The sequence below is a fragment of the Chionomys nivalis genome, chromosome 8 (genome assembly GCF_950005125.1).
Source record: "Chionomys nivalis chromosome 8, mChiNiv1.1, whole genome shotgun sequence".
NCBI classification, from domain to species: Eukaryota; Metazoa; Chordata; class Mammalia; order Rodentia; family Cricetidae; genus Chionomys; species Chionomys nivalis.
In genome coordinates this window covers 46031897-46043652 of record NC_080093.1, presented here as the reverse complement: position 1 = coordinate 46043652, position 11756 = coordinate 46031897, and the positions used below count along the sequence as shown (strand labels likewise).

At 53.0% G+C, this 11756-nt stretch overlaps 1 protein-coding gene across 1 annotated transcript; it reads right to left on the bottom strand.

Moving 5' to 3' along the window:
- Positions 1-782: 782 nt before the first annotated feature.
- Positions 783-3105, bottom strand: Lrrc10b (leucine rich repeat containing 10B). Its single transcript, XM_057778443.1, has one exon. The coding sequence runs from the start codon at positions 2867-2869 to the stop codon at positions 1991-1993; it is 879 nt and encodes a 292-aa protein (XP_057634426.1). The 5' UTR covers positions 2870-3105; the 3' UTR covers positions 783-1990.
- Between the last annotated feature and the right edge of the window lie 8651 nt (positions 3106-11756).

Sequence of the window (11756 nt, the reverse complement as noted above, 5' to 3'; positions counted from 1 at the left end):
AAAGCTTGACCTGGAGTTCCACACAAAGGGATGGTGGATAAACCATGTGCAGAGTCTTAGGTTGGAGAATCGGACAGATGGAGAAACTGAGGCTCGGGGGACTAAGACCAAGACTTAATCAGGATCACTCAGCCAACAGCTGAACTAGGAGGGGGCCAGACCTGGTCCACAGGGGTTTCCCTGTACCGGACAAGTTCTGGGTCAGAGGGTCAGGGGGTCAGTCCCTGGTGGGCTGAGGTGCTTGCCAAACCCATCTGTTAACCTCACCTCCCAAATCCTTACCGTTAAGTCACCAGACCCCAAGAAGGTCCAGAGCCCTGATAGTGTCTCAACAAAGACAAAGCCTACAGATGGGTCCCACACTCTTACCCTTTGTAAAAGAGGCAGCTTCCAAACTCCCCATCTTCTCCCCCTTTCTATCCACAGTCTTATCTCACTCCAGATCCACGCCCAGCCTCCTCCTTACCCAGCTACTGGACTGAGCCTGACCGTTTGGCCTCATATGACATCAGCCCTCATTGCCATGGTGATAGAGGCCAAAACTGAGGGAACTTAGGCTGAGAAAGGCAAAGGAGAACGGAGCAAGCACAGTCACAGAGCGAGTGGGAGGGGCCGGTACTGGTGCAATTCCAGCTGGTGGGAGAACCAGAACCTGAGAACTAAGCTGCAGATGACCCCCACGGCACAACCTAGGGTAGGGCTGTGAGCCAGAGTGGGGAAGGCGACACCCAAAGATGCCAGGAGACCAGCTTCAGGGAGCCAACACCATTTCTTTCTGCAGCCTTGCACTTGTTCCCCAGACAGGAAGGACACAACAGTTGGCCAGGGTCATTCTGACACAGAGTCAGGGCACAAGGGTGGGGGAGGTGCACCCACAGCGGTGGAACTTGGTGCTCCCAGACTTATAAATAAATAGACATGTGGGAAACGCACATTCTTTCTCCAAGAAATATAATTTATGTTTGCAATCAGTTTTTTTTTTCTTCCTAAAGAAAACACTACCTTCTGGGGCTCCAGCCCCTAACAGTGTCCCTGAGTGTCCTCTGGCCCCTTCCTCCTGTTATTGCTTGGATCTGACCCTGGGAATTGCAAAGCCTGTCTCCTCACCCCCTCGGAGGCTGTCCCTGGTGACGGAGTAGAGGCACATAGTGCCTGTCCAGTGCCCCATGCCGTGCCAGCCACCCTGGCTGTGCCCATGTAAGGAAATGGAGAGTGGGAGCAGTAGTGAGGCCCGAGCAGCCTCCTAGAGAGCAGAAGCCCTCTCTTCGGGCCAGGAGCCCTAGAGGCACAGTGGCTTCTTTTCAAACTTGACATCTGAGGGCACAGATTGTAGGAGAGGGAAGATCTCTTTGCCCAGCAATCTCTCAGCACATGATGGGAGAAGAGATCAGAAGGAAAAGTGGAGTGGAGACCCTGTCTTCTGTGCTCCGTACAGATATCGGGGACCTGGTGGAGAGCCGAGGGAAGCTAAGGTGTGTCCTGCTTCTGTCCTGGACAGTCCCTATGCCCTACCTCTGGCCAGAACCTCCCCCCTTCCACACACACAGAGAGAGGAGGAGAGAGAGGGGGGGGCAAGTTTTGCCACCATACAATTCACCACAGAGGTAATGACTCCAGCAGCAGCTAGAGTAGGCCTAGGCGATCTGAACCCCAGATGAAGGTGATAGGCACCCTGGGCATCCAGTGTCAGAGTGGGGATGACTCTGTGGATAGTGGTGACCTGGTTCCAGGTGAGAACCCGCTCATCTGTTGTACCATCAGTGACTCTATCCCAGACTTCTTGGTCTGAAAATTGCCCAGAGGTCTGCCCGGGGAGTCTTTCTTACTACCCAGAAGTCTCTGAAGATAGCCTAAGGCTTTTGCCAGGTAGCTCACTCAATGCCACTCCTTCACTGCCCCAAGAGGCCCAGCGGCACCCTATATCCAGACAGCCACAGCTTCCTAGAGCCCCTCCTGCCAGAGTGGCCAAGCCATCACTCAAGGCAAAAGCTCATGTGCCCAATCCTGGAGGGGCTTCCAAGGCTTGGAGATTGTCCCTGGCGGGCCCCAGGGCCCTGGGTCCTGCGCCTCCTATGAGCAGATCTTCTTCCTCCTCATCCTCAAAGACCCGGACTGGCCGCCGGGGTGGCGGCCGCGGAATGGGCTCGTCGCGCTCAGCCATGCGCTCGACGGCGCCCTCGCCAACTAAGAAAACGGTGTCTGCCACACGCGGGGGTCCAGTGACCGGGTTGTGGTCGTAGGAGAAAACTCGCAGTGCGCGCAGCGGGTGCAGGTCCGGGAAACCTCCCAGGCGGTTGCGGTCGAGGTCCAGGATGTGCAGCCGGCCCATGCGCAGCAGCGCGGGCGGGAACTCTTCGAAGCGGTTGCCGTAGAGCCAGAGGCCACGCAAGCCCGTCATGCGCGGCAGCTCCGCGGGCAGCGCGCGCAGCCGGTTGTCACCCATCTGCAGCGATTGCAGCGCCACCAGGCGCAGCAGCGGCCGCGGGAAGCGCCGCAGGAAGTTGCCTTCGATCCAGAGGCAGCGCAGGCTCTGCAGCTGCGCAAAGTCGGGTGGCAGCGCCAGCAGCCGATTGCCGCCCAGGTAGAGACGCGTGAGGCGCGGCAGGCGACACAGGCCGTCGGGCAGGCGTTCCAGCTTGTTGAAGTCGAGCGCCAGGATGCGCAACTCGCGCAGTTCCTCGATCTCCTCGGGCAGCTCGCGCAGCCCCGTGCCGCTCACATACAGCTTCTGCAAGCGGCTCAGCGCGCACACGGCGCTAGGCAGCCGCCGCAGCCGCCGCCCGCTCAACTCCAGCTGCTGCTCGCCGCTGCGCAGCTGCTCCTCGGCGTCCGACGGCAGCTCGTCCGGCGTGGACTCCGCGATACCCATGGTCACGGGCCCCAGCCCGGGCCGCCGCTGCCACCACCCGGCATCGCCCTACCCCGGCCGCCCCGACGGGGCCTGGGCTGCTCCGGCCTCGGGGGCCCCCCGCCCCGGCCTGCCTGTATGCCGGGAGGGGGGCCGTGCCGGGAGGAGGCGCCCGCCTGGGCCCCGCCGCCCGGCACCGCGTTCGGCCGCCCGCCTTCTGGCCTCTCCCGCTGCCTCCGCCGGAGGCCGACTGGCTCGAGTTCGAGCTGACTCGCAGCTTAGCGACCCGTCGCCTTGGCAACCCCCGACGCGCGTGCGGCTGCCAATGAGGCAGAGAGTGGGCGGGGTGGGGCGTGGCCAAGGCGGCCCGCAGGAATGGGGTCCTGAAACTGAAGAGGATCCACGGCTAATTATCCCTGCCCGGAGCTAGCCCGAGCCAAAGGCAGTCGCTGAGCGCAAACTTAGCACACAACCGGTTAGCGCTGAGCCCCGACGTCCGACGCTGTCTACACCTGCCTCAGCGTGCCACTTGATACAGTGTGTGTGCCTCAAGGCGAGTGGACCCAGGAGGAAGAAACCTGGGACTGAAGAAATTGAGGAGGGACGCTGGAGGAGGACAGGAAGGCGAGGTCGTTTGCTATTTGGTTCACATCCAGCGGCATGTGACCAGTCGTCCAGTAAGTTGGGCGGGGCGGGGGGGAGTCACTTCAAGAGTATCTTGGACTAACTACGAACAATGTTATGTTCTGGCCTTTTTTAGATCTGAGGATCTGTGGGACTATGTTTGACTCCGCCCTCGCCGGGTTCTGTCCATTGCTGGTGCTCTCACACTCCAAACCCGCAGCTGCTATCCAGGCGCGCCCAAGGATACCCAAGGTCTGCGTGTGGCTGTGGTGGGCGGAGGACTGGAACAAGTGACCACCTTTGAGTGCCACCAACGATAATCACCTTGGTTCTGTGTCTCGGCTGCTCTCACCAACAGCCTTTTGACCTGCCTCCTCCCCTTCCACTCTGCCAACGCTCCATGTGCCCGGCTCTTTGCGCAAAGCTACTACCCATATTTTAAAGATAGAGGCACTGAGTGAAGCCCTAAGAGATTGGACTTTAGCTGGTTGACCGAAAAACAAAAACAAACAAACAAACAAAAAAATAAAAACTGGCCTTTGAAGCCAGGCCGTGTGACTCAAGAGCCCTAACTCCTAACCATCTGATTTCCCAGTAAAAGAAAACACATCCTTCCACCCCACCCCTCCAGGAGATTTTTCCTCAACAGAGTTTCTGACTCACAAAGCCGAAACTAGGAGAAAGGAATTACTAATCCTATAGAGATGAGGAGGAAAGCAGCCTCCAGGGATCAGGCAAAACTGCTAGAGGGTTGTGCAATGATAAGAGGTGGCACCCTGGGACTCAGTCAACAGACCTCACACCTCCTCCCCCTGCCTTCTCTGACCCAGCTGTTGGGACAGCCTTAGTGTCCTCCAAACCATCCCGACAATCTCAACATTAAGACACGTTGGTTCACCTCTACAGCCGTCGCTGGTCAACCAGCCTGAGCAACAGCACACAGCAAGAACCCAGTAATCCCAGAATTTTCTCAGAACAGAAACTGGAGAGTTTTTGCAAGTTCAAAGTCAGCCAAAGCAATATAATGATTTAAGGCTAACAGGATACATAGCAAGCGCTTGTCTCAGAATGGAGGCAATAAAAGGGGGATAGGGTGACTCACACCTGCCACCCCAGCTGTGTTAACCAGACTGGGCAAGAATCTGTCTGGAAATTTAAAAATAATGATATAAAGAAGGAAGGGCTGGGGCTGTCCTTCAGTGCTATTGAGTGTATTTTGACAAATGTTGTCACCGGCTTTTTGTTTTGTTTTGTTTTAAGCTTTTGTTCCTTCGTGAGTTTCGCATAGCTCGGGCTAGCCTCCAAATTTCTGGTCCTCCCACCTCCATAACGCCGGGATTACAGGTGTGCACCACTAAGTTCTGATTACGTGGTACTGGGGATCAAACCCAGAGCCTTGAGCATGCTGGGCAAGGCGCCCTACTGATTGAGCTACATCCCCAGTCCTTTTTTCCCATTTCTATTACCCAAAAGTTTCTGCACACCTCTTCCACATCCCAGAGGCAACTTTGATCATGATACCTATCATCCGGGGTCAAACTTGACTTGCTCTTAAATTTCCTAGAGATGAAACCACCCAGAAAATCCTTTTTTCACTCCTGGGTTCTCCTTCTCTGATCCTTAATAGATATTTGTGAGCTAAAGGAACAGAAGGGCAGAGCAAAAACAGTGGTCTTCAAGCAAGGCGTTTCTTGGGGTGAGCAGATAATGGGAGACACAGACAGAGGCAGGCTGTTACTAGGAAACAGCCATGTACCCTCTATCCTTGGGAAAACTAATAAAATTATGTGGGGACCTCAGTCAAGGTAAGGGATCCAGCCCCAGCTAGGCAGGGTTCAACTTCAAGTTCCTAGACTGTGTTAAGTTCCAACCCAGTACTCTCCCTTCTCTTTACATGAGGGGATTTCTCAGAGAAGGTGAGTACTCACATACCAGGAAGCCAGGCATGACTACCTCCCAACCCCCTACATCCCTTCAGCATCTTTATCAAGGGACATTCGATGTGGAGGAGGGAACCTAGTCAGCCCACCCTCACCACATGCTCAGGCTGGCACTGCAGCACCAGGCAGCCCTCCTGGGCTCTGTGGGCATCCCAGAAGCCCGGTGAGTGCCTCTGCTCCTGTACCAGCCAGGCATTGCTCCTGGAGTTAGGAGCACGGAGGCCAGCCCTCTGCTTCCTCTGGGTCTTTTTCTTGCTCTGGGTAGATCCTGTACCTTTCCCTCCCACCAGGTCCTTCTCAGTGGGTAAAGGTAAAATGTGTTGCTGCGCTCAGGGCCCACGCAGATTGGCAGTGAAGCAATCATCTCAATGAGTCACGCTGGCACGGCAGGAGCTTGGTCCCTGTTGAGGTGTCACTAATGAATTAGCTTCACCGCAGCATGGGGCCCCTCAGCCTTTCCCCACTTCCCAGGAGCGGAGGAAAGTGAGACCTGCAAGGAGGAGCCAGGGATCTGAGAGCTCTAGGTTCCAGCCCAGGCCCAGTTATGCCCTCTGTTCACACACACTACAAAAATACTTGAAGGACAAGTCCCCAGTTCAAAATGGACTCTCTATTGCCAATCGCCAGCTATAATAATCCTATCCCACCCCTCAAATCTATATGGAGGTGGTTTTTTTGTTTGTTTTTTTTTTTTTTTAATACAAAAGCAGTTCAGTGCTCTTAGAGATAAACGTCTCTGTATCCAGTCTCCGGCATTCACGCTTGTTCACATTTTCTTATGCTTGTTCTAAACCTGTTTTCTTTTAAAGAAAAGAATGAGAAGCTGACAGACCACACAGAAGGAGGCTTTTGTCTCCCCTTCTGTGTCCCTGCAGGCACCTCTCCCCTGCTAACCCTGCCTAGGCTCCTCTTGCGTGCCGCACCCTCCCTGCCCTGAGCCAGGGCTACTGCCTGCTGGCAAAGACTTGACACAGAAAGTCACATTGCTGGAGGTTCTTAGAAAGCAAAGACTCCAGCTTATTAGATCCAATCAGGAAATGTCAGGGCAAGGAGAGGGCTCATTGTCTCGTGGGCGTGGGTGATGTTCTTAATATCTGCACAAAGCTAGAGACCCTGGCTTCCAAAAGCCCTGCAGAAGGGACTCTCCCCCGCTATATTCAGTCTCATGGGTTCTTGGTCTCCTACAGATCAAGTCTAATCCTCTCATCTTGGGAAATGGAAAGTGATGGCTTCTTCATGCCATGCTGTCCCCTTACCTTCACCAACCAGAACTTAATTCCCCATGGTCTTTAAGGTATTTATTCAAAAAACATCTAATGCCGGCTTCTAGGCCTGGACACTGGGGATTGCTATGAATCTACACACCAAGGTTACAATCTGTACCTCTGAGGGCAGTATTCTGCCAGTGGAGAGAGTCAACGGAAAAGGAGTGGTGGTCAGGTTGTGGAGAAAACAAAGCAAGGACTGAGGAGGAGGGGGTGGAGGAGGAGGAGTAGGAAGGAAAGAGGTGAGTGGACACCCCGGTGACCAAGGGAGACTACAATAAGAGAGGAGCATTGAGCAAGGAAAAGAGAAGGTGAGAGTAAGGCAGGAGAATGTGCACAGAGGCACCTTCCTGGGTCTGGGATGGGCAGAGCAGACCAGGAGTTACCAGGGTGTGGCCGCAGGTGAGGCAGAGGGGGAAGGCGCGGAGGCAGCACCTGCCTTTGGTGCTGACTTTGAGTACGGAGTCACTGAGAGACTTGCAGCAGAGACCATGCATTTGAACAACAGCTGCAGGAAGACGCCTGCACGGCATCCCCCCTCTCATCTTGGTTTCTCTCCCACACGATAATGAGCGTTGTCAGGTACTGAGCACCTACGGATTGTCTAATTTATCCTTCACTGCCGATCCACCAGGCAGGTACTGTATCCCCCACCACCCTCCCACTCTACAGATGAGGAAACAGATTCAGAGAGGGTAAGCAGCCTGAGTAAGGTCACACAGCTGGGAAGAGTCAAAGCTGAGGTGCAGATCCATCTCTGCATGAAGTCAAAATTTTCACACCTTGGATCAGTGACTCAGTTGGCTGGGAGACATCAGAGAGACCTCCCAGTGTGCCCAAATGCTTGTTCTCTGCCTGAAAACAAGATATCCAGTGTGCCCCACCTGAAGATGTCACTGTAGCTGGAGAGGACAAAGAGTGGCTGAGAAACAGAACCCCCCCCCCCCCCCGCCCCCATCACAGCATGAGGATTCTGTATTTGCTTAACTGAGGTATGGAGGCATCCTGCAACTAAGAGTCTTGCAGTCCCAAAGCAGACTCAAAAGAACAAAGAGGTTCCCAAGTCCAGAGGACCCAGGTTCAGGGTTTCCTGATAGCAAATTACAGGCAGTCTCTAGCCTACTGCTATCCCGGAGCCCTGAAATGCATAGTGGAATGGAGTTCACAGGGCCGGGTCAGTCTCTGCAGCGCTTCTCCTCCAGTCCAGTGAAACACGAACCCAGACGTGGCTTTCGGATCACATTCCATGGAACCCTAGCACATGGCCATCGGCCTATACCTTCCACCCCCAGGGACAACAGAGCTGCAGCAACAGAGGTCAAAGACCGTGACGAAGGGGAGTGGTGGACATGGTGGACCCAGGCTATCACGGTGGGTCCTAGTGGGTTACCATGCTACAAAATGGCTTCGTGATCAGGTGACCCTGTCATGGGGTGTTGGACCGAAGGTTGTTAAGGGTGTGTTGCGGGAGCTCCTTCCGCTCCTTCAGCCAATAGTCGCTGGGATACCAGCCCATTGGGGTGTGGTTTCTCTCCCTTTAAAAAAGTGGCCACTCCCCTCTCCTCTCTCTTTTTGCTTCGGGCTCCTCTTCCAGCAACTAGACTCCTTCCTGATTGTGCAGAGGGCTGTTGTCTGGGACGGTGATCTGTAAGTTTTTTCCCCTTTAAATAAATACCATCCTATTAATCATAATTCCAAACTGATGTGGGATTGTTTGTGATTTATGCCTTCATCAAGGGTTTGAGCTCTAGGAGAGTTGGCCGCCTCTCTGTTTCATGTTCTCATGGGATCACTTGTCCACTTGAGCTTCTCATCCTCTCCGAGCCTTGATCCTTACACCTGGAGAACGAGCCGAAGCCAAAATTAGGGCAGGGAGGCACTTGCCTTGCTGTAGAATCAGAAAGGCATTTGTTGGTGAGGTACTCGTCCCCAAACCATGGAGACCTGAATCTTATCCGCAGAACACCCGTGAAAAGCTATGTGGTGGGTGACGTGTGCTTGGAACCGCAGCACTGGATAGGCTGATGAAGACGGATTCCTGGGGCTCATGGGTCAGCCAGGTCTAATTGGCAAGTTCCAAGCAAGTGAGAGACCCTGTCGCAGAAAACAAGGTAGATGGCCTCTGAGGGACAGTACTCAAGTTGTCCTTTGGCTTCCAAAACCACACGTGCACACATGTGTTCTTGTATCTACATACACATGAGTACGTGAACAAGCACACACACACCACCCAAATATAAACAGTAAGTGTGAGCACACACAAAAGCCTGTCCCTAAGTAAAGACATTTCCACGCAGGTGTGTGTGTCAGGTGCACACATCTATGTGCAAAGGCCAGAGGAGAAATTGTCCTACTTTAATACTTTCTTCCTTGTTCTCTTGAAACAGGGTCTGTCACTGTGCCTGGAGCTAGGCTGGTGGTCAGCAAACCCCAGATCCTCTGTCTCCATCCCTCACCTTACTCCAGCTCTGGGGTTCCAGAGGCATAGATCCATACCCATTTTATGCAGATCCTGGGTACTTCTCTCTCTCTCTCTCTCTCTCTCTCTCTCTCTCCCTCTCCCTCTCCCTCTCCCTCTCCCTCCCTCCCTCCCTCCTTCCCTTTCTCTCCCTCTCTTTCTCCCCCCCCCCCCGTGTGTGATATGTGGTATAAAGGCACACACGTGGGTAGTATTTGTTCATGGGGTGTATATGCATGCAGAGGACCATGGTTGATGCTGGGGGTCATCTTTATTTACTCTTCCTTTACTTTATTTACTCAATGAGGCAAGGTCTCTCAAAGAAGCCCAGAGCTGCTTCTGGGGATTCTTTTTCTGCTTTCTGAGGCTAAAATTGGGGAGGAGGGCACAGGGGGAACCACCCAGCATTTATCCAGTTCTGAGGAGTCAAACTCTGGTCCTCATGCTTGTGAGGCAAGTGCTTTAACCACTGAGATATCTAGGGATAGATAATTCAGGATGGATAGTCCCCCTCCCCCTATTCTAGTTTGAACTCAGAACCTCATGCTTGGTCAGTAAGTGCTCTTACCTGTTGAACCATCTTCCAACCTGGTTTTTGGCACTTTCTAAAGTGTGGTCTCCTCCTCCCTTCCCCTCCAGTCCACAAGGAGCAGAACCACTCTGCCCTGGGGGATCTACATGAAGCTCAGGACTGGGTGGTTGGCCAAGGGAGGCATTAACTCAGGACCAGCAGGCGGTTCCTCAGACACTCCCTTCCCTTTGTTCCTCTCCATTCATAAGCCAAGTTTGCTTCCCAGCCTGCTACTCTCCAAGGGAACCAGAACAAAGAGGCAAATCCTCAGCTCAGAGTTGCAAAAGAGGCTTTGAAATACAGAGCTGAGACTACAGAGTCTTACAACAGCCATGGTCTGGATGAGAAAAAGAATTTTTGTAGGTCGAAAAGCCTGCCTTTGAACTTGAAGAGCAGACAGCTGGTGCCCATAAGCCCTGGAGAAGGACCGCATGCATCATCACAGGAGCCAAGGGTCCACCCAAAAGAACCTCCAGGCTGGACCTGCAGGTGAGAGGGAGGAAAAGAGCCCTGACCGCCAAGATGCCCAAGGGGGTAAGAAAGAAGCCCCATCTGGATGGGGGTCACCAGCACATGGGGAGCCAGTTCTGAGGCCTGAGAATGTGACCCGCCTATCACAGAGCCCTTGGAGCAGAGGCAGAGGTGAGCTAGCTATCCTCTGATTCTTCCCCCACCATTATCAAAGCTGACATTTCTGAAGCACTGAGATGGGTACAGATGTGTCAAGGGACAGGGTGGCAGGCTCAAAGGGACTGAGCAGTAGAAGTCATAAGCCAGCTGCAGGGGTGGTTCTGGACAGTTGAAGGAGAATGGGTCATGATGAATGACAACAAAGAAACAGTCATATGTGGTGACACTCACCTGCCATCCCATCGGTTGAGAAGTGATGGCAGAAGAATCAGGAGGTAAGGCCAGCTTCAGTGACATAACAAGTGTGAGGCTAACTGATATGCATGAAAGCCTGTCTCAAGAAAGCCCAAAGCAGGCCAAGGATATGACTCAGTGGATTAAAAAAAAATTGCTTGCCTTGTTTGCCTGACTACCTGATGTTGGTTCCAGAATTATAAAGGTGGCGAGAAATAACTCTACAATATTGCTCTCTGACCTCCATATGCTCCTGACAAACAAACACAAACCTATCTATCTATCTATCTATCTATCTATCTATCTATCTATCTATCTATCTATCATCTATCCATCCACCATCCATCCATCATCTATCTCCCCTTCTTCTCTTCCATGAGACAGTGTTTCATGTACTACAGCTCAGGCTTGACTTGAACGCAATATGTGAGGTGGCCCTGAACTGCTGATCCTTTTGTGGCTGTCTTCCAAGTGCTACGATTACAGGCATGTGCTGCCACCACCACCTTTAAATTGTGTTGGGGATCAAAACCAGGGCTTGTGTGTAATACGTAAGCACTTTCTCAACTGAGTTACGCTTCAGTTACATAGTGAGATGTAGGCTCCCAACTTACTGTGAGTGGTACAACCTCTGGACTAACAGTTCTGCATGTCATAAGAAAGTAGGTTCAGCAAACCATGAGGAACAAGTCAGCAAGGAGCCCCTGCTTCAATTCCTGCCTCGAGGTCCCTTCCCTGACTTCACTGGGTGATGGACTACAAGCTGTAGGAAGAAATTAACCCTGTCCTCCCGAGGTTGATTTTGGTCATGGGGTTTTATCACAATAAACAGCTCTCTAGAACACCCAGCATATCTTGAAAGCTGGGCACAGGTATGTGACTTACATTGTCCCCAGAGTCTCCCCAATAAGTACCACATGGATTTTAAAGCAGAGAGAACATCCAAGCAGGATCCTGCCTAATGGAGGGGAGTAGCCTGGGCTATAACCAGAGCAGCAGGGATGCCTGGGAGCACAGAAGTTGACTGTGTGCCTCTAAGTCTTGCCCTCGTGTCCACTTGAGGATTATGTGAGAGTTCAAAACCTCTAAAATATTGAATTATGTTTCTTTGCTGTGTGGTCAGGAGGAGAGGGTTTGTACACTCATGGTGCCCTGCATTTCGGGTGTCATGGCCATCTGCAGTCCC

Excerpts from the sequence above, each read along its gene's own strand:
- Lrrc10b (XM_057778443.1), bottom strand. The coding sequence starts at position 2,869 with ATGGGTATCGCGGAGTCCACGCCGGACGAGCTGCCGTCGGACGCCGAG.